The sequence below is a fragment of the Plasmodium gonderi genome (genome assembly GCF_002157705.1).
Source record: "Plasmodium gonderi DNA, contig: Chr13, whole genome shotgun sequence".
In the NCBI taxonomy this organism is placed as follows: Eukaryota; Apicomplexa; class Aconoidasida; order Haemosporida; family Plasmodiidae; genus Plasmodium; species Plasmodium gonderi.
In genome coordinates this window covers 937,035-960,491 of record NW_021628938.1, presented here as the reverse complement: position 1 = coordinate 960,491, position 23,457 = coordinate 937,035, and the positions used below count along the sequence as shown (strand labels likewise).

General features: G+C 30.9%; 1 protein-coding gene across 1 annotated transcript; it reads right to left on the bottom strand.

The window, feature by feature from the left end:
* Positions 1-212: 212 nt before the first annotated feature.
* On the bottom strand, positions 213-23,075 carry PGO_131630 (dynein-related AAA-type ATPase; the record flags this gene model as incomplete). Its single annotated transcript, XM_028689679.1, has 1 exon — positions 213-23,075. The coding sequence occupies one exon, from the start codon at positions 23,073-23,075 to the stop codon at positions 213-215; it is 22,863 nt and encodes a 7,620-aa protein (XP_028545480.1).
* Positions 23,076-23,457: the final 382 nt, after the last annotated feature.

The following is a 23,457-nucleotide window of genomic DNA, read 5'->3' as shown; positions in this document are numbered from 1 at the left end:
ATATGCATTCATATACATATACATATACATACACATACATATATATATGTACGTATGTGTACATAGTCTGCTCCGTATGGTTTCCTCAACGAGGCGGAGTTATTCCCGTTTAAATATAGTCACCAATTTCGTACACTTGACTAACAGCGTTCATCGTGCGTCTTTTCATGGCCCACATATTGCTGTTAAGATATATATGTACTCGATTCAGTCTACCTATTGTTAAGAGTCTGGAACCATTGTCTGATGACATCACAAATGAGTGTGGGGATGTCATTTATGTCACTAACGACGACATAATAAGGAATAGGGAAATCGTGTAAATATGGAACTATATGTAATTTATTATTTTTATAATATGTTTGTTTTAAATTAAATATTGATTGTGCCTTATTGTTTGATAATTGTGTATCGATAATCATAAGAACTGGGATAAAATTATTTCTTATACATTTATAAATTTCTGCTTTAACAGTACTTTTGTTGAATCTTCCATCACTTATTATGAGCATTAAATGGTTGATTGAATTTTTCAAAGCACTTTTTTGTGCAGTACTATTATTGTGTGCGTCTTTTAAAATATAACTGCATATTTTTAATGCATTTAACATAGCATTATCAAAAGAATTTTGCGTATCGTGATTAAACTGAAAATGATTTAAAATCTTTAGGAAATCTTGCTTATTCAAACTGTTCGTCATAGAACACACAATATTATTTGAATTAATTCCTTCTTCATTTTCTCCAAAAGAACATATCCCTATTCTTCCTACTTGTAATTTTTCAAAAGCTTTCGCAACTAGAAATATAGCATTTAATGTCATTTTTTGTAAATTATTTATTTTCATGCTTTTTGTGTTATCAATAGCAATTACAATGTTATAGTCTCTTTTGTTTAATTTCGTTCTTCTTTTCCATATTTTATTATTTCTAAAGTCACTTGCAAAATAGTTTACTAATTTTTTTATATTTAATTTCTTTCCTGATTTGTAATCTCCTTCATATTTATTTCGAACCGTTGGTTCTAAAATTATTTTTAATTGTTCACAAAGGTGACTTGACATAATTTCTGTTTCGTTGTTAATCTGATCATATATTTCTTCATATGCTTCGTTATGTCCTTCGCTATGAAGTTCGCTATGCTGTGGAACTACCATCTTCATTTCTCTACTGCTGTGCGTGTTTTCTGGATTATCTTCTGCAATATACTTCATTTCCAGCACCTTTTCATTTTCATGTACTTTATGATAACATTCATCCTTTCGTACGCTTCCTTCTTCTTCATAATTCTGGAAATGATAATACGAATCTGTCTCTGAATCGCTACTCCCTTTTTTTCCCCTTTCTGTATCCTTATTATACTTTTCTTCACCGTCTGTCCCGTACAAAATCTCTGCATCTGTTTGGATCTTATTTATTGTGGCACTTTCCTTAGAAGCAGTGTCACTCATGTGATCCTCAAATTGGTCTATTTTTTCTCCTTCCTCCTCAGCATCACCTTGTACGTTGTTTACACTTTGCACGTTTATCATGTCAATAGCACTTTTTCCAAGACGCATGTCCGTTTTTGTATTCATCTCATTCGAATTTTTATTTCCTTTTTTATCTTCCTGGACGTATTCTATCTCTTCCTTGACATTTGACTTCCCCTCCATTGATTCCTTTTCTGTATGATCAAAATCGTTTTCTCTCATCTTCTCGATTGGATATCTTTCACCACTGCTAGCAAAATCTATGTTCATATCTGTACAATTTGTTTTTTCATCCTTACTTAGACGTTTGTCATCTTCTTTTGTTATATTATAATTTTCTTTTATATTTTCTAGATTTTCGTTCAGTTTTTCACATTCTAAATGGGTATCATTCTCATTCATTTTTAGCAACTTTTCATTAATTTTATCTATAAAATTTGTAATATCAACAAAATTTTCCGTATATATGTTGCACTTGTCAACTGAAAATGAAAAATCATTTGAATTTACCATATCATCATCTGTGACATCCTCTCCCCTTTTATCGTTATTCTTATCCATTTCTCTGTGCATACTTTTGACGTCTGTTTTCCCACTTTCCGATTTTGGAAACACATTTTGATTATTTTCCCCTCTATCATCAAAATCGTTCATAGCCTTCTGCATTTCATAGTTCTTCATCTCTAAATCCTTGGAATGTACTTGGGGGGTGTTAGGTTGTATTTCTCTTTTCCCCTCGTCGTATGATTCATCTAAAGCATCTTCCCTTCCTTCCAAATTATTCTCTGTTATTTCCTTACCTTTGTTGTATCTTTTACTTTCATTTTCCACGCAATTATTATCCTTCCTTTCGATTTGCACTTCACAGTTATTTCGATCCTCCTTGCCTTCCACTCCTCTCTTCTCATCTGAGGTATTGCGTTTCTGGGCCTCGGCTGGATCATCAGTAGGATTAGATGAAGGATCTCTTGGGGGGAATAATGCATCACTGATTTCCTTCGAGTTTTCTTTAGTCGTCTCCTCATCCGAATCATCAGCATCATTAGCAGCATACGCATCATCAGCATCATTAGCAGCATACGCATCATCAGCAGCATCCACACCATCCGAATCATCAGCAGCATCCACACCATCCGCATCATCAGCAGCATCCACACCATCCGAATCATCAGCAGCATCTGCGTCATCGTCGATGTCTCTGCTTCCCTGATCGTCGCCCTTTCCTGCTTCAGCTACATTGGGCTCCCTGTTGAGAACATCTGTGTCATCATCTTTCGGTTCTACCTGACCAGTCTTGAACCCCTGGCCTTTTCGATCATTCTTCTTTTTGTCCATATCAAAATGATCCTGCTCTAACTGATCTCCATCATACATGTCATCTGAGTCTGCCATAGCCTCCTCCTCCTCCAGCTGTTGCTGCTGTTGCCCCTCCTCCTCATCGAGGGAGGGAAGTTTATTGAATTCATCTAATTCGTGATGGGTATCAACTTCGTGATCCTGTTCTACAAAATCTTGCTCATTCCTACGGTTCATATTTTTTCCTTCTTCCATTTTCGCATCATTTGTATGATTTTTGTATTCCATCTCTTCATCTGAATGATCTTCAAAATTATCTTCCCTGCTTGCAATGGACCTTTCACTGCAACTTTTGGAAAAATCATTGGATTCTATTTCAAAATCGGAATCTAAATTAAAGTCAGATCCGTTTCCTCTTTCTGGATTTCCCTCATTTAGATTTTCCTGCTCTTTACCCATTGGATCATTCATATGATTCTCTTTCCAATTATAATCTTGCTGCAAGTTTGTAAAATCAGAGTTGTTACTTTTTTCTCCTTGTGCAAATTCGTCTGTGTTCATTTGGTCAGCTTCATTCGTGTTAACATCTTGTTGATTCATTGGTGCGTTATTAGTGGAATCTCCTCCTACTTCTTTTTCCTCTTGGTTGTGCAGCTCCTTTCCCGTCTGTTCGTCTACTCCTTTTTCCTCTTGGTTATGCGGCTTCTTTCCTTTCTGTTCGTCTACTTCTTTTTCCTCTTGATTATCCCCATTTAAAACATCCTTCAAATCATCCCTATTCTCACTTAAATCACACTGGTTGTTGCTGTTATGCTTTTCAAAAATGTCATCAATGTGGTTCTCGTCCAAATTTGATCTATCATGTTCCTCATCCTCCTTTCCAATGTCATTATTTTTCTCCCCTTCTTGTGGACATGTTCCATCATTTTCATCACTTCGATGTTTGTTTATATCATTTGGATTCTTTTCCTCACTCTTATTTTGCTTTTTTTCCATGTTTAAATTGTCTATCTCATTCTCCAACTTGCATGTATTACTACCATCTGCCAGCTGCTGCTCAAGCGAATTTAATTCCTTTTCACAAAATTTCTGGAAATTATAAGTTGCTTCAATCGCCTCTTCATTAAAATCATTTTCATCTTGACTAAAATTATTCTCGTCCTCATTAAACATATTATCCAGATCTTCATTGTCCACTTGGTTGGAAATATTTTTAATTCCTTTTCCTTCTCCTAATCCTATTCCTTTCAAAAAGTCCGTTTTATGAAAAATTTCGTTATCCATTTCTTTGCCTGTTTTTTGTTCATCTTCATCCGTAACTCCATTCTTATCTCCATTTGTATCTCCACTTGCGACTTGCCTACAGAGACCCTTACTGTACAGAATTTTTAGGACCTTTAAAAAGTAAAGCGATATATTTGAGAATCCAAGAAATATGTCCAACGAGTATAAAAATATGCACTTTATAAAATAAAACAAGTTTTTGCTTAAATAATGGAATATTTGAATTGGCTTATTCGATTTTTGTTTTCCTTTCAGCCACGCATATTTATTATCTGCCAATAGATATAACTTTATGATATTTTTCATACAATATATTTCATTAACATTTTTGAGATCCTGAAAATTCGGATATTCCTTTTTATATATGATAGATTTCTTATAAACAATGTTTCTTATGAAATTCCAAATTTGATCATTCAATTTTTCTACTTCATCATATGTAGTACAGCTCCGACTAATGGAGTACCCATCACCTTCTGCAGTAGTGGACTCTAATCCATCTTTCATCTCGTAAAATAACTTGACAAATTTCTCAATAAGGACGTAAATCTTATACTTAAAATAAGGAGCAATATTTAAAGAGTATATTTCAATTAAATTTTTTTCCAAAAATTCTACACACCTTTCAATACATTTCAAGAAATTTACGTTCATTTTGAGTTTCATATGTGAAGGATTGATATCTAATTCTTCCATCACGTTTGACCTTTTCATATTAAACTTCTTAAAATACGTGAATATTCTAAATTCATTTGAGAAGTGTATTATATAGGCAATTTTGTAAATGCACTGGAGTAATTTTTTGAAAAAACTGCTACTTGAAATGTTGTGTGTATAAGATTTGCATAACATACTGGTGTCGCTACTTAACATTTGCAATAGTGCACTCTTGATAAGGTTACAATTTTCTAAAAAGCATTCAAATTTTTCAAAGTTGACTTGAACAAAATCCAATTCATACTTCTTTTCACACAAGAAAGATATAACGAGTAGGTAGTAGAAGACAAAATGGTGGTAGAAGATATATATTTCATTTCTTAAATTAAAATATTCATAATTTATTGCATTAAAAAGGTAGTATAAAACTTGATCATTTCGCATATCTTCATGCACATTCAAAGATTTTATATATATGGTTAAATATAAAACTTTAGCACTTTTCTTTTCATTATGATTTAGAATGTCGTTCATTTTATCCAAGAATTCGAGAGTGTATATTTTGTTTCTTTTCATTTCTTTCTGTAAAACATCTTCAATATGTAACATGTCTTCATTCAATTTGTTAATCTCATTAGTTCTCACTTTGTCGTCAATTAATGAATTATCCTGTTCAATCATGTATGCTAAGCAATTTCTCAAATGTGTCAAAATTTCCGTAGGAGAATTATATTCTAATGTGAAAAAATTACACCCAATATTATCACAAAATTGTATGTCATTTTGAAAAAGGTTAGCAAAGAAATTAAAATTATTCAAATCATTCAAGGGGGAAATGTTTAACTTTTTCGACAAAAAATGTTTTAGTATATAAATCCATCTCTTCTTCTGATTTATATTAGCATTTGAACACTGGACATTTAATATGTGTTTTATTTCGTTAACATAACTATTTGATACATCTTCAAAGCTGTTAAAAAATTCTATTTTGATTAAAAAATAATCCATGCTTTTTTTATTTTTTATTTTTTTTCTCAATTTGGTAAGAGATTCTCTCAATTCATTCAGTTGGTTGTAAATACAATTTTGTTTTTCTCCTGCATCTGAATTTTCCTCGCTCCCTTCCTTTTTATCATTCACCACAACAGAGCTGTTCATGTCGTCAAGTCGGGTTCTTTCATCAGCATCATCACCAGTATGAGCATCCTTCTGTTTCTGCTTCTCCTCCTCAGCTGAATCAATTTCAGCGTTATTTTGTTCTTCTCCCTCGCAACTTGATGATGTTTCACTTGAATTTTCCAAATCGGAGTGCACCTTATTACTACTCATTTCCTCTGTCAATTGGTTTGTATCATCAAGTTCGGAATTTCTATTCTTATTATTTCTGCTTCCTTCCACTTTTTTCATTTCTAATGAAAAGGAGAAATCATTTTCGAGGATAAACTTATCCACTGTGACGCTTATTTGTTGAAAATACAATTTGGTGAAATAGGCTATTTTTTTTTTTAATTTAATTATAGACAATTTATATGCTTCTACATCTACCAAATCAAAGTTAATTTTTTCCAGCGCCTTTTTTAACTGAATATCAAAATAGTTTTTCGAATTTTGAATTTTTTTTTTTATTAGTGGTAGATATATTAGCATATAATTATACACATTTGAAAATACATTGCTCATCATTTTTTCGCTTTCTTTTTCTGAATTTTTGAACAAATGAGAAATGAAATATGTCAGTCTTAACCGCACTGGGAATTCACTTATCATTGAATCCCTTAAAAAGATAACTAATGATTCGAAGGTTTTAACAATTTTTATCTTCGTTCTAATATCACAATCGGATGTATTATTATTATAATTCCTTAACGAGTTAAATCTCTGCGTCATATTTCTCTTCTTATCCTTCTTTATTGACACATCTTGTAATTCCTCATCCTGTTCGCTATCATCATAACATAGGTAAAACAAGTAAGAAAATAAATTCAGAGTTCTATTTTTGACAATTTTTCGACTTAGATTTTTTCGAATATTTTTTATTTCCTTCAATTTGTATAACCTGAAATAGACAGTATATATAAGCAACTGTTCTAGTATGTTATTTTTCATCAAGTTTTTGACACGACTCATACTTGCATCATCAAAATTTATGTAATTGTCATTTTTGAGTGTGTTTATGAGACTAACCAGGTGTTCTAGTTTTTGGATTATTTTCTCTATCTCATTTTGAATGTTATTTATAGGAAAATCTAACACATTATTAATAGCATTTAATATGTTCCATATATTGATATTATTACTTTCGTTGTAAATTATTCCAAACTCGTTCTTCAAATGGATGAGATAAAAGCACAAGTCATTTAATGCTCCAAATATGTATTCCATAAAATTATAATCCAATAAACTCATGTATTTATTTATATATGCATGATTTCTTTGTTTATTCTTTTCCAAAATTTCCGATATTTTCATTTTAAAATTTGAAAATTTTTCATCATTACATTTTGTCATATCGTTAAATTGGTTTATCATGTTAACTGTAAAAATAAGTAATCTCTTCTCTTCACTCTTTTTTTCTAATAAAAAAGTGCAATCTTTTTCTTCCTCCCTGGTACCTATGGATGGGACTACATTGTTAACACTACCACAATTGTCACAGTTCTTATTCCATTTGGATTCTCCATTAAGTCTTATTAACATATCCAGAGTATGTCTTATGATTTCTTTTGTTCTTTCAATTTCGTTGTGATCTTTTTTTCTCTTGCAATCAAAAATATTACCATCCTTAAACAATTTAGACATTTTGTAAACAATTTTGTTAAACAGTACTTCGTTCACTCGTTCCCCTTCTTCTACTCCGTCCAATACATTTTTGGATTTCTCCATCTTGTCAGTCGCAATTTTGTTAGACCTTCCCTTCTCAACATAATTAGCATCTTGGAGTGAACTGTCCTTTTTTGTATCACAGTACCTAATGTGATATTCATCCTCCTCTACACCTTCTTCTACATCCACATCGATTGCATGTTGCTCATTTTGATTATGAGTAGAATTATTCCATTCGTTCCAAGTATCGTCCACTTGGGTGAATACATGTCCCACTTGATCACTCATCTGGTTCGAAAAAAGAGTGTAAGAATAGAACACATCATCTAACTCTTTTTCGATATATTTTTCTATAGAATCTTTATGAAGCATATATTCATGTTTCTCCTTCAAGGTCTTCATTTTAAATTGTTCTATTTTGAAAAACTCGTTCATGTTACTATTTTCATCTCTTTCATTAAAAAATACAACATTCCTACACAGACGTTTTAACATTTTTAACAAAGAGGCCATATCAAATTGTGTAAAAATATTCTTCGGTTTTTTTAAAAGTTTCGAAACAAAATGGAGATATTCTAAATCGTTTAATTTATTTTCATAAGACGTTTTTTTTAAGTTTAAAATATTATTAAAATTTATTGGGAATTTTATACATTTGTACAAATCGTTCGTTTTCTTCTTCGGGCCTTCGAGTCGAAGCATGCTAAATGTGGACTTTTTTTTACCTTTAATTTTTTCTTCTTCGTCCAATTCTTCCACTTCTTCAGTTTTGTTATTTTCCCTCCACTTTAATAAGCAGAAATTTATGCTATGCACAGAATGTATGAACACACACAATCCATGAGTAGCAGCTTCTGTAAACTTTGATATCAAGCTATAGTTTTCCTTCAAGTGATGAATGAAATTGAGACAGGTGTTTACAAGTGAAAAATTAATAAAATTAATCGAATTTGTTAAAGAGTATAATACGTTATTTTCTATATTGTGTAAAGATAATATATTTTTTAAAAATTGCTTATAGTCATTTTTTAATTTTATATACAATGTTTGTACATTTTCTAAAATGTTTTTATTTATATATTCTGTAATGAAATATGCACATGAACTGTTGCTCTTGCTACATTTAGACACAAAAGTTTCCAGTTTTTTTCTTTTTTTTTTATTCATATTTTTTAAAACCTTGGGCAGTAGTGGTAAGTTCCTTTTTATACTACTTATATGTTTGTTAAGTTGTTTCTTCTTTTTAATTCTGAAAAAATCTCCATGAGGAATTTTTTCAAATATATTCACCTTTTCAATATACATGTTGTGCTGAGAACTCATATATACTTCTTCCCTCAATGATGCAGCTAATTTTTTGAGATAGTTTTTTCCTTCCATTTGTTTAAAAATATCTTTAACTTCTTTTCTTATTTTTGAACAAATAACATTTAAAAAGTAATGAGATATGTAAAAACAGCCCAATGTAAATAGGAAATCTTCCTCTTGATATTTTTTAGTCAAATCTGTTACTACTTTGTTCTCAGAAAAGAGAAAATCTAATGCTTTTTCTAGCTCTTCCATGTTTCTCATACTTATCTGTTTACTAACATAGTCATATATATAACAGTGCACATGTTCAGGAGTCTCATTTGATTCCTTTTTTGTTTCTTCTACAGTGTTAAATGTTGTAAAAGTTCCTTCTTCACTACTTTTCCATTTGTTCATGTGACAAATAGAACCTTTACGAAAAAAACTTCCATGGGTAGTTGAATAAATCTGATGAAGGGTTGTTCCTTGCAAAGGATTGTCATCTGATGCATATATGAAATTGGAATCGCTTCGCACTGCCAATTTTTGTTTGTCTCTTTTATTTTGCTCTTTCCAACTTTTTATAATCACTTTAAACAGGATAAATAACAATACGAAGGCGTACCTTTGAATCTTTTTAACATCACGAATTTCATCACTCAAACTATTGCACATTAATTTGTGTAGATCCAACAAATGTAGCAACATTTCAAGGGATACATTCCCTCTTTTGTCATTGATAAAATGGAATATTTCAAAAGTTCGCATGAGCAATTTGTTGTTCTTCTCTTCTATATTCTTTTTTAAAGAATCCCTATTTATTATGTTAAAAAATATAATAAATGTGTGAAAGGAGAAATAGTAACGCATCGTATTTTTTCCTCTACTATTTAGAGATTCCTTATTTACTGAATGCATTTCTTCTTTTTGCAAAACCTGAGATGGTCCTGTCACAGTGTCGAATGTCATTTTTGTTATATATTCATAATAGCTATTTTTCAAACTCTCAAAGATACATTTACTCATGTGTAAATAATAAAGGGTAATTTTTTTTCTTTTCAGCTCTTGATATATATTTACAACAGAATCAAATATAACTGTTTTGTTAAATATAGATGTGCATACATAAGAGTATATGTTCAATGTACGCGTTTCGTTAAAACATTTGTTTATGTAGATATCTTTAAATACTGTGTATGCTTCGTACGTTATGTTATTCCCTGTTACTTCATCATCTATCGAATGGTCGTGCATCCTCAGTCTGTGAATCCGCAGCCCCTTCTCCCTTTCGTTATCCATTTGTTTAACTCTCTTTTTATATAAATCCAGTTCATCATTATTCCCATCATTAGCACTGTTACTGCTGCATCGTTTAGACAATCTAGGTAAAAAATTGGTATCACTTGAAAATGTCTCCTTCTGATATGCTTCGCAATCCCCTCGCGGTGAGGTATATCCGTAATTCATCGCCTCATCCTTACAGTTGTTAAATTTAAAACATATTCCTCTGGTTTTAGTTCTATCCAATTTATTCATATCCTCCTTTACATATTGGTAATTTTTATCCTTCACCATATACACATTCAGCAGGAAGCAAAAGAGTAAGTTCAGCAATTCTTCTATAATGACAAACGCAACATCAAAATCAAAATTTGTCTTACATTTGTTCATTGCTTGTTTTTTCTGAGAATATTCCAATATACCATATTTTTCCTTTAGCAAACTTAAAATTTCGATTTTTTCTTCATGTATAAATATGGTATTTTCCATGCTGTTCAGATAATCGTACATTTGTTTTATAGCCTCTTTAACAATTTCTACAGAACATTTGGGTTCTCTCGCGTCTGGGCTTTCTTTACATGTATAGAAATCACAATTTTGAGAATTCTCAAAATTTAATCCCTTTTGTTCGCACCCCCCAAATTGCTTTCTTTTTAAACACATGTACATGTTCAGCAAATATACGAATGCATTATGCAAATACTTCAAATGAATGTTAAAAAGAATGAACTGATAATAAAATAAGAGCTGATTCCCTTTTCCATCCAATTTATTGTCATTTCTTATACGTTCTAACGATATTTTCCAAGCACTAACATTCTGGTAACATTTCGCAGGATCAGATTCTTTGATATGGCTAAACATGTTCATGTTTAATATTTCATTTTTATTAGCTAAATTTTTCATAATTAATTTTTCTATATTTGCAATTTTTAAATAATCATTATGTAAAACTTTTAAAGCATGAGAAAAGGACTTCGTCTGTATGAGTAAATTTTCCATATTGTCTTTAAAACTTTTTCTTTCTCTTTTGTTCATAATAAAATTGTATATCATATTTGCTTTCTTCTCCTTTTTCACGCTACTTATCGAATGATTCAACATCTCGCAATAGTAGCTACTTATGTTTAATGTATGTACAAAATGGCTAATATATATGTTATTTACAACTTCGAATATGTTTCTTACCCATTTGTTGTAAAAGTACATATTTGTAAATGTTATCATTAACTCTTCGTTCTTATTCTTCTTCCATCTTACCATTCTATTCTTAATCATGTTCACGTCATTCAAAGAGGAGTTATCTATTTCATCAAAGTAATCCAATGTTTTGTTATTACCATCCACGGGAGAGTTCCATAAATTCCTTTGAGCAACTGCCGTCTTTGCCTTTTGTAAAAATTTCATTAGTCTACAATTTTTTTTATTATATTTATCCCACTTAAATGTATATTTCAAAACATCCACTAGGAATATAATTTTCACATAAATGTTGTCATCTTTAAAATTGAAAAATTCGTGAAATGTGAATAGGTATATAAAGAGGTAGTAATTGAACACATCCTCCTTTCCGTCATTCTGGTCGTCTTCATCATAGCAATTCCTTCTATTTTTTATTATCTGGAAAATCAGTTTTTCTACTTGCATTAAGAACTTATTCATCAAGAGCACAGAAGGTGCATGTTTCTTTTTCCCCTTCTCTATAGGATCACATTTTGCAAAATATTCGTAGCTCAAGTTATACTTCAAAAATGTTTCAAATAATTGCATCATTTTCTCCACTTTTGTGTCTTCATGCATCAGAAGGTATTTTCTTCCTGCACAAAGAGGTCTCAGAGAATCCCTCATATATTTTTTTTCGTCATCATCATCATTATGTATGAATCTATCTGACATGGCAACACATTTCTCTATTTTTTCATTTCCCTGCTTCTGCTTTTTTGTATCACACCAAATTTTTCCATAAATTGCATTGTATATACAATCCCTCATTATTCCAAAATATGCCATATTTTTGCTAATAACTTTATTCGTAACAAATTCAAGGTATCTCACTATTTCGGTGTCGTAATTTCCCACCCTTGTATTGGATCTCCTTCGAATGATAATCCTATTTTTAAGATTCAAGAGATGCTCATATCTGTAAAATATGTCTTTGAAGGAAAAATTCTGCAAAAAGCAATACACTGAATGACAGAAAAATTTGTTTAATTTTAATTGACTCAAGGAATTAATCAAAGCGATTTCTTTTGATATATGAACAGATGGATATACACTTTCTTCATCCACGAATGTACATTTCTTCTGCTCCTTTGAGTAACTATTGTAATAATTATTAACATAATTAATGAATGTAAGAAAGTAGAAGTATATAAAATATTTCGATTTTATTCTGTGAACAAATTTGCTGCTGTTGTTTGTTCTGAGTATAAATGCATCTAGTATTCGGTTCTTATCTTTTACAAAATTGCGGATGCCCATTTTTAGATTCAAGACCGTTTTTATTACACAATTGTTAAGGCATTCAAAAAGGGGATAAAAGAACAATTGTGCTTTGGCATTTAATTTTGAAAATATTTGACAGTAAAAAATTACAAATGTGTTCGAAAATATTGACTGATATTGATTGGAGCTGAGGAACACACCACCAATATTACTACCTCCCCTTTTGCTACTCTGTCGTGCTAATAAAAAGTTACTACAAATATGCATTATGTATTTGTCTATATAATAAAAATTGTTTTCGAATTTGTGATTAAATAATGCGTTTATATTATTTTTGAAATTTTGAGGACAATTTGCTTTCCTCTCCTTCTTCTCTTCCTTCCTCAACATCTGCCTTATCTCCATCACCACTTCTTCCTGAAGCATATACTCAATAATATAAGTCGTAAGAGATATGATTATGCAGAAACATATAATGTTTGCGGTTAGTCTTACCCCATACATACTTACAAAGCAATTACAGCAGTAGTTCACATAATCCAGAATTTTGGTGCAATTTATTTTTATTTCTTCTTTGTTGAAGAAAAGTGTTATCAGTTCGGTTTTCAAGTCTTCGCTCAGTTTACTACCATCTTCCACATTAAAGTCAGTAAGGACTTTAATGCTTACATTCCTACCTTCCTTTTGAATCTTCTTTAAAAAAACCTTCATAATATGGTAGAATACATTTCCATTTTTGATAATGTTTACATATTCATCATCCTCTCCCACTTTCTTCACAACATAAGAGTTATTCCTGCTGTTCCAATTATCCATTTTTTCTTCATCATTTGTAAAATCATTATTCTCATTAAAGCATAAATTCATCAAGTGCAGGAGAAAGCTATTTCTTGTGTACTCATCGTTAGAATTGTTCAATTTGGTTTGACATCCATTTGTTGCAATATGTGTATAATGATATTCTTCCTTCGCAGAGTAACCCTTTGCAGAATAACCCTTTGATTCTTCCTCATGCAGAATTTCACCATCAAGTGAGAGCATCATCTCATCATGCTTCGTCACTTTTAGCTGTTCACTTTTTTTATTAGAATGTAAAAGTGGGGAATGGTCAAGTTGGGAAAAAACACTAGCACCTGACCGGTCATACAAATTTATAGAATTGCCAACATATTCACAGGAATAATCTCCAAAATGTATCTCAAAACATCGATTTCGCAATGCTCTACTAATTTTATAATGTTCTTCAGAATTTAGGGTTAAAAAAATTTGAAAATTTTTATGTGGTTTAATTTTTTTCTTTTTCCCAAATTCGTGTAAAAGTATATATCCATTTTCTTCAAAGAGACTATTGAGTCTATCCAGTAACGATGGCGTAGAAAGATGAAGATGTTTAATCAAAACCCAATGCCCATTTTTAATTGCTTTAATAAAATTCCCTTCATTATAAACATAAACATTTTCGTTAATGTGATTGTCTCTAATCATTTTAAAAAGATGAGTTACATTCAAAAGGGTTTCATTGATTCTGTTTCGTCTTCTACTTCTCCTCATGGTCATCATGCTAATATGAATAAAATGTAAGTAAGGCTGCTCAACAGATGCTGTATCTGCATTAGTTGCATCCTCCTCATTTGATGGAGTATTTTCCTTTAACGAGTTAATAAAAATTTCCGAGAGATAACTTATTCTTTCCATAATTCTTATTTTCATCTGCTTCGTTTTATTTTGGCTTTCTCTTTTCTTAAAATAGCTACAGTAAAACTTTTTAAAGTTCCTTTTCTTAAAAATATGTTTTAAAATGAGCTTATTTAATCTAAATATTTTTCTTTCCATTTTTTTTATCACATTATCTCGACTATTTTGTTCATATGAACCAAATAAATCAAATGTGTCCATGTCATTTGTTAGAGAAAATTCGAATATCTTTTTTTGAAATATGTATGCCAAATTATGAACAAAAGACGATTTTCCTGCATTATTCTTCCCATTCAAAAGGATAGGAATATTTAGTCTAATTCCTGCTTCGCATGCATAAAATGTTTTTTCATCTTTTGATAATATTAGAGTTGACCGTGTCATGTGCCTCTGTATTTGTCCCCACTTGTCTGAAATTGAATTTTTTTTTCCTTTTCTATTTGGAAAGAAAAAATTAATCTCGTTATAATACAAACTTGTAAAAAAGGCGCTCCACATTTTCAATTCACTATTTCTTACAAGGGAAAGTAATCCCTCCCTAGTTGTAACTTTGGAAATACTTTTTAAAAATTCTTGTTCCCCATTTCTACTGTAGGAGCTGGCATTATATGCATTAAGTATAACACACCGTACTATTTCTCTGTCCTGAGAACATGTCAATCTACTGCAAATGAGCATGTCACAAATAGCAAGAAAATTTGCTTCACTTGTTCTACTATACTTGATAAATTTGCATATTCGCAAAATGTCTCTTAAGTTCCATACCCAGCAATCACTTTCCTTAAGTAGGTGGTTTATTTTTTTTATTAAAAATGTGATGCTTATTATTTTTTTGATATTTTCCTCGGAGATGTAAGTACCATACAACTTTTCAACAATACTGATATAATCTTCTTCCTTTAACTCGTCAAAATAAATTTTTGAAAATCTATTCAGAAATGATTTTGGTAATCCTTTTCTTCCTCCACCTTCACTATACGGATTTTGGCAACAGAATAATCTAAAATTTTTATGACTCTTAACAGTTTCATTCGTTTCTGGAATAAATATTTCCTTCCTATGATCCAATATGGAATTTAAACCTTCCAATGTTTGTTGATTGGCTAAATTTATTTCATCTATCAGTATCCAATATCCCTTTTTCATGCATTCGATAAGTTTCCCGTCTTTCCAAAAATATTGAAACGACAGTGCGTCTTTCTTCGGCCCCTTTTTATCTTCAATATCAGTTGCAATGTATGGTTCTTTTCTTTGTTCTACTTTCTTTCCATTTGTTTCTCCTCCAAGTCGTGGTTTAATATTAGTTTCCTTAACGCAGTTCCCATTTTTGGGTGCTTTCTTTTCATCCTTTACTGGGAAATAGGATCCTATAAAATCATAAATATCCGTACACTCCGATAAATTTATTCGAATCAATTTATTATTCGTCAATTTTGCTAGGATATTTATTATGCATGTTTTTCCAACTCCTGGGGAACCTTCCAGTAGTATGGAATTATCCAACTGCATTGCTCTTACAATTTTGAATAAATTTTTTTTAATATTTGGTGTGTCAAACACGAAATTAGAATTTTTCGCAAATTTATTAATATGAGCGGATAATTTTCTCCTAAATTTAATTCGAAGATCATTCACTTGGAGGTATTTTTTTTTAAATTTAAAATTGCACGTTTTGTCGAAATATTTTTCCAGAATTTCCTTTCCATTTTTTTCTCTCTTCTCGTTCGTCAATTGATAATTGATTGAAAAGCATAACTCTTCCAAAGTTTTCATCATAATTTGTTTTAAAATTTGCTTCGTTTTCATGTCTTCATTTCCGTCTATTAGTATTAAGCACCCGCTGTGGTAGAAGCTTATTGATATGTACCTTTTCAGTCTCCTCTTTGGCAGCTTCGTGCTCTTTGAGATTTTGTCTTTCTCAATAAATAGTTCTCTCCCTTTGTTGACACATATTTCTTTCCTTCCTGTAATATATATATTCATGAAGGAAATCCACTTTATTGCATCTCTTATGGAGAGGGTAAAATAATTTGAAAAAGCTTTATTTTGAGAAATCTGATGAAAAAGCTTACACAGACAATTGGCAGTTGCATGCTTGAGTTTTTTCATTTTGGTAAATTTCATTTGTTTCATAATTAGGAAGTAAAAATCATCCGATTCGTAGGAAAATGTTGGTACGAAAATTTCTGTGAATCTATTTTTCAACGTTTGTGAGATTTCTTTTTTTCCAAAATCACCACTTGGGTTCATGGTACCTATAAAAGAAAACTGCTCGTGGGCCTTTAAATTTTTTATATTTTTTCCTCCTTTTTCTGTTAATAACAAAGTTCTTTCATACTCTAAAACAGAGTTTAATCTTTCAATAACAGCTGATTCAACTAGAGATATTTCATCCATTAAGAAAATATCTCCTCTTTTTAATGATGCAACTAATATACCATCAAACCATGTAAAAACAGATTTTAAATTGTTTATCGATTTTTCCATTTTGATCAATTTGTTTTTTATATTTTCATTTAAATTATATTTTTTCTGTAAATATAAACAGAATATTAAAAAATCTTCCTTTTTTACTTCTCCAATTTGATCATGTATAATTCCGCTCAAAAAATTAGCCGCAAATGCATCAGCATAATTTTGTGAAATTTCGTTATACAATTCGATACAATTTTTTTTTAACTTTTCATAATTCTCTTTTTTATTTTTCACTAATTTGAGGCTACCTATGATGTCATACACATCTGTACTTTCGTTGCAATTTAAAATATTCAGTTTCAAATTTTTTACAAAACTTACCAATTCACAACATGTCGTTTTTCCGCATCCCGTTTCTCCTATGAGTAAAACAGATTCTTTGTACTTGAAGCATTTTAGCAAAAGACATAATATTCTACTTGTATTATTTCCCAAATGCATCTTCTTAAGATATTGGAGTCTCTTTACATCATCACAATTTATTCTTTTCTTCATTTTCACATTGACATTGTCACATGTATTTAACCCTCTCGATTTGTGAGACAAATTACTTAAACAAGAAATCTTCTTCAAAAAGGCATCCTTAAAAGTGTGAAGGTCATGATCGTCCTCATATTGCACCGATAACTCTTCCCCTTTGCACAGAAAAATCTTGCTTAAAATATCTTTCACCCTTTTTTTATCTTTCTCATTTCTTAACTTTTCAGCAATTATGTAATATCCATGTAAGCACGCATCGGAATTATTACTTGGGTGTCTATTACCCCATTTAATTAAATCCCTTAGAGTCATTAAATTATCATTAAAACAATTGTAGTTGGATTTAACAGATCTCAGTTCAGTATACACTTGTATCATTTTTTTAGAAACACTAGGAGATATGGCACATCTTCTATGTAGAATAATTTCTAATTCGTTATCTTCAAAATCGTTTATATGAAATTCTATGAATCTACTTCTAAAAGCTTTGGATAATTCTTTTCTTCCCAAGTAGTTATTGTTATTAGCTGGGTTTTGGGTTGCAAACAGCATGAAATCTTTATGTGCCTTAACATAACGTTTCAATTCAGGAATATACAACTCTTTGTTATCATCTAATATTCTGTTCAATGATTCTAAAACTTCGGAAGGCGCTAAATTTAATTCGTCCAGCACAACCCAATATCCATACCTAACAGCCTTTACAAATACCCCTTCTTCAAATATTAAATTTCCACTATTCTTGTCATTAACAAATTGCCCATAATACTCATTTATATCTGTATTCATATGATTATTTATTCTTACAAATTTATGGCCAGTTATATCTGCAAAAAATTTTACTAAAGATGTTTTCCCAACTGATGTATTTCCTTCAAGCAGAATCGGTGTTTTTGTGCCGCTTAAACATAAGGCTAATTTTTTTATATTTTCCTTTACATTCTTTGTAATTATAAAATTAGATAAAATGTTAAGAATATTTATTTCTTCCTTTCCACATAATATCCAGTTATTTTCTACGCATATATATTTTTCCATTTGATCCTTATTCCTGCCTCTTTTACCTTCCAAATGATTCTTTTCTGCTTCTCCGCCATTATTTATGTCATTTTTATTTTTTATAAATAACGAGTGTAAGTTCTTTTCTCCTTTAACTCCATTCTTCTTATCAAAATATGTATACTGATAGTAATTTTCCAACATGGAATAATTAATCATTCCTGTTTTTTCAATTTGCATACTTCTATCATCCTTAAGGACGCCATTACATTGTTGAGTACTTTTCTCATGTGCACATTTGAAATATTTGTTAAAAATATGTTCAATTATTTTCTGATTATCAACATTTGCACAGCTTAAAAAATTACACACAAATCCGTTTCTAATTGCACTCTGTAATGGTAATGGTTTAAATTTTCTTTTATGTACAGAAACTGCAAAATGTATTGCCCTCACTAAATTCCTCGTAGAAAAAAAAATGGGTTTATTTTCTGAATTGTTCATATTTTTCAAGCTTTCTTTTTTTATTTCCAAATAGCAGTTAGTAATATTTTTTAATAAAGAATTATCACATGTTATACCCTTCAAAAGATTTTTAACAATCATTTCCACATCGTCGTATTCTAAAATTTCATCTAAAAATATTTCCGTGAATTTATTCCTGATAATAGGTGGAAGTTCTTTTTTCCCAGAAGATATGGAGCTGTTGTACAGATCTATATGATGATCTGTCTCACCCTTCAAATTCGATTCCTCTTCTGTAGCACCCTTACTTATGTTATTAACCGTGTCAGCTTGGTGGGTGTCTTTTCTACCACTCGCTTGGCTTGAATCGTCACCTGGGGTGCTTCCTCCCACCGTCGCACTTTTCTTCGTTATATTATTATTCCCATTATTGCTATTCCCATTGTTGCTATTCCCATTGCTGCTATTCCCATTGTTGCTATTCCCATTGTTACTACGCTTCCCGCTGCTACTATTTTGACTCTTCTTCAAATTTGGAATGATTGGTGGATTCATACACGCGAAAAGACGAAAGTTTGGATGAATTTTAATCTTCTCATTCCCTTTTTCTACCACATCGAAATATTTGTTAGACAAATCTAGTATTCCCTGTAACCTCTGCAGGATTTCTGTCTGGGCTAGGTTTATTTCGTCTAGCAGGAGCCAATATCCGTTCTTGATACAGTCTATTAGTATACCATCATGAAAACGGAAAATGAGTTCGTTCATAGTAGGGTTCCATTTCTCCTCCTCCTGCTCACCCTCCCATTGTTCGTTCTGTTTCTTCTTCACGATACCATTCCCGTGAAAGGTCTTTCCCTCATTTTGTTTATTTCTATTGAGGTATCCATTTTGAACTAGATCCTTATTATGTCTTTGATTCCCTTTTTTGAAAAATTTTTCAAAATTGTATTTCAGTGCAGGGAACTCAATAGAACCCCTAGCAGCATTGACCGCTTTATCTTTACCACTTCGATCACCAGTGGTGATGCTGGAATTCCAAAAATCCACAACTCCCTTACAGTCATGTTGAAAAATCCTATACTTCTTAACAATGTGCATATCAAAGATGGTGGTATCATTTTCAAAGTTGTCTATAAGACATTTCGCAAAATTATGACAAGTATTTAAAAAGGTGATAAATTTTTTTTCACTTAAAATTATTCTCAATTTAAGGTAAAATATGTGTAACTCTTTTGGGCATAAATAATCACTAATTTTGCTATTCAAACATTTTAACTCTTCAAATAATTCATTGGTTTTTACGCTTATATTGAATGGGTAGTAATTACCAATAAGATCTGATGCTTCTGACTGTTCACTGAAAACAAAAACGTGTAATTTTTTTTCAAAAATTTTCGAAATGTAGTCTATCAGTGCTGTTTTTCCAACTCCCGTGTCTCCTATCAGTAGTATACTCTCCTTGTTGTATACACCTTCGATTATTTCATACAAAATTGATTTATGCACTGATGTTAAAAAGAAAGAATAATTGTCAATTTTATGAAAATTCAAAGAAATTTTCTGATTTTTCTTTTTCAGTGTTTCATTAAATTGGTTTATATAATCAGTAACTGTGTACGACTTTAACCACTTGATAACACTTTTTTCATCTAGACCAAATATTTTAATTAGAATTTTTAAAAAGTACAATCTTAAATTGGCATTTGGTATGTGAGAAATGAATATCGATTTGCACGTCTGAAATAGTATCACTTTGGTTTTCTCATTTTCGTGCATAAATATCCACTTTTTCTTAACCCTTTTTATAATTTTCACTAAATCGTGCATGTTAATATTTCGCAGTATATGATAATTTTCCAAAAATGATTTAATGCAACTGTAACATTTTAACAATATGTTTATATAATTTTCATTCATCCCATTTTTCAATCTTTTAAAAGCAATTTCTTTTATTTCACTCTCACTATAATTCCCAACATGCACACTGTGCCATTTGTTAAACATATCACTTAAATTGTTTGGTCTATGGTTCAGCAGAATTAGTTCATTCAGTTCCTTGTTGTTATCTGTCCGTTCCCTTGGTCTTTTCGCCTGCAGTTTATTTTCCCGTTTTTTGAAATAATCTCTCTTATCATTACCCCCACTTATGGGATCGCACTTTTGTTCATAATTTTTATGCCCTTCTGAAGAGTTACATAAATCATCCATTCTAGTATTTGTTTTATCCATCGTGATGGTAGCAAAGAGTCTAAAATTTTTGTGCGGATATATATTTTCACCCTTTTCGGATAGGTATATATAACCCTTGCTAGTTAGTTCGTACAGCTTCTCCACTACACTGTTTGAAATATTATTTACATTTTCAAAAATGATCCAGTTTCCACATTTCATAGCTTTTGCTAATATACCATATTTAAATTCAAAACATTTCTCATTACTTTCCCATATACCTAGAATGGATTTAGAGTCTGTCACATCGTCTAAATATAAGCTTATAATATTTTCATTTTTTTCCTTTTCATTTTCGAAAATTTTTTTATATATATATTTTATTAAAGATGTTTTACCAGAACCTTGATTTCCTATTATTATTGTTGGCTTGTTGTTATAAATGTTCGTTGCTAACATTTCAATAATCCTAATTAACCTTTTCGTGACAACAAAATTCGATTCTACTTTTGATTCCTTTTCAATTTGTTTATCTTTTAAGCAAAATGATGGATACAATACTGATTCTATATTAACAAAAAATTTGAAAAATCCAATTTCTGCAATATTTAATCGAAATTTTTCAATGTACAAATTTTTCAAGTCTTTCATGTTCTGCTTATGCTTTAGTAAAATGTGATGGATATCTAGCGTTTCATCTTTTTTTCCCTCCAAAGAAACCTTATGGGTAATGTCACGCGAAACATAATTTACGAGATCATGATTGTTTCTACTAAAAATGGAGAAGTCAGGTGGTATGCACTTCTTCTTATCAATTAGAGATACACTTTTGCAATTTATGGGTAGTCTTCCTTCTCGTATGAGTTGATTGATAAAAATTCTTTCTTCACATCTAAAACTCCCAATTTCGTGATAGTGCAAATAAATTAAATAAATTAGATCCTCGAAAAATGGGTTTCTCTTTTTGCACTTTAAAATTTCTGGAAGCAGATTCAGGTACGTTTTGTGAAGTGCTTTCTCCACATTTAAATAATAAAAAATTAACAAAATTTTACCACAATAGATACGGTAGATGGACGCAGAGGAGTAGCAAACATTGCTACTTTCTATGCAATAAGGAAAAGGAGGTATGGTTCTACTTGTGACTTCGTTCACCATGAAACTGATATTTTTTCCTTTTCCCCTAGAAGCATCTTGCTCCTTCACGTACTTCATAACAATCGTGTTTAAATAATTGTAACAATGTTCAGATTTTGGAAATACTTCCTTGAAAAAGTAATCGATAGCATTTTTGAAAAATAATTCCTTACTAAAAAGTATACTATTCATGCATATCATGCAAAAATAAATTTCTATATCTATGTTGTATTTTTTGATATAATTATATATGTGCAAAGCAGGAAGGGGGTTCTTGTCCTCTTTCAGGCATGATTTATCAATTTTTTTTTTTCTTTTCTTCATTCTACTAATGTCATCTTTTCCCAGTAACTCTCTTTCTATGACAGTTTCTTCTCCCATTGAGGAGATAAGATTAGCTTCTCTAACTGAAATATTGGATAGTTCTTCCTTTACATTTGCGACTTCCCCGTAATTGTATCTAGCCAAAAGGAGAACTTCTTCAAAAATATGATTCACTATAGAAGCGGTTAGGAAGTTAAAATGTTTTAGAGAAATTTTCAACAATGCAGGTTCGAAGAGGGTAAGGATGATGGTCTGAATTACTATTAAATCTACTTTGTCTTTATAAGCTCCATTTTGTACGCATTCAACTAGGTTATGAGGAATTTTACGTTGCTTAAAACCATGTATATCACTTTTTCCCCATTTTATATCTTTCTTCCTGTGCAATATTTTGACTGTGGCATTATCTGGAGCATATTCTGTATCAACAAGATGAATGTCTTCTCTCACATTTGCATTAACATAAATGTTTCCATTTATAAAATGTTCACTTGGTTTTTGAGGAAAAAATTTAATTTTTTTAAACCGTGTAGAGTGCACTTTGTAATGAAGAATTTTCTGCAAAAACAGACAATTTTTGTAAATATACTTAACATACTTACACTGTTCATGTGTCCATCTCCTTTCTATGTTTCTGCTTTTCTGTGAAGATTCTTCTGTTTGATTCTCTTTGTTTTTCCATTTAATCCTATTCCTACGAATAGAGTTTTTCGTTGCTCTTATATTATTTATTACTTCTTCACACCACAAAAGTATCCTTTTATCTGTTGTATTCTTCATTTTTTTTTTTTTTTTTTAAACTTTCAAAAAATTAATCAAAATGGGGATAGATTTGTATATGTACCTGTTCATGTTTATGTTCATGTGATTCCCACGGTTGTAACGAATTTTGCACGAATGGAAAATAAATAAAACTGTTGTGTGTCAGGGGAGGGGGAGAGGGTTGAGAGAACGGCGATTTGTTCCCCTGATATAAATTAAAAATTTTCTCTTTTCTATCTGCAGCTATGCGTTAATAAGTGACACTCGGCAGGTTAATAGTCTTGAAATTAATAAAAAGTTTGTATCTTGTGCTTAATTGTCTCGTTTTCTCTAGGTTCCACTCTCCAAAGCTTGGGTTACTGTTACCCCTTGTTTTATACTTCTTATATGTGGATGTTTT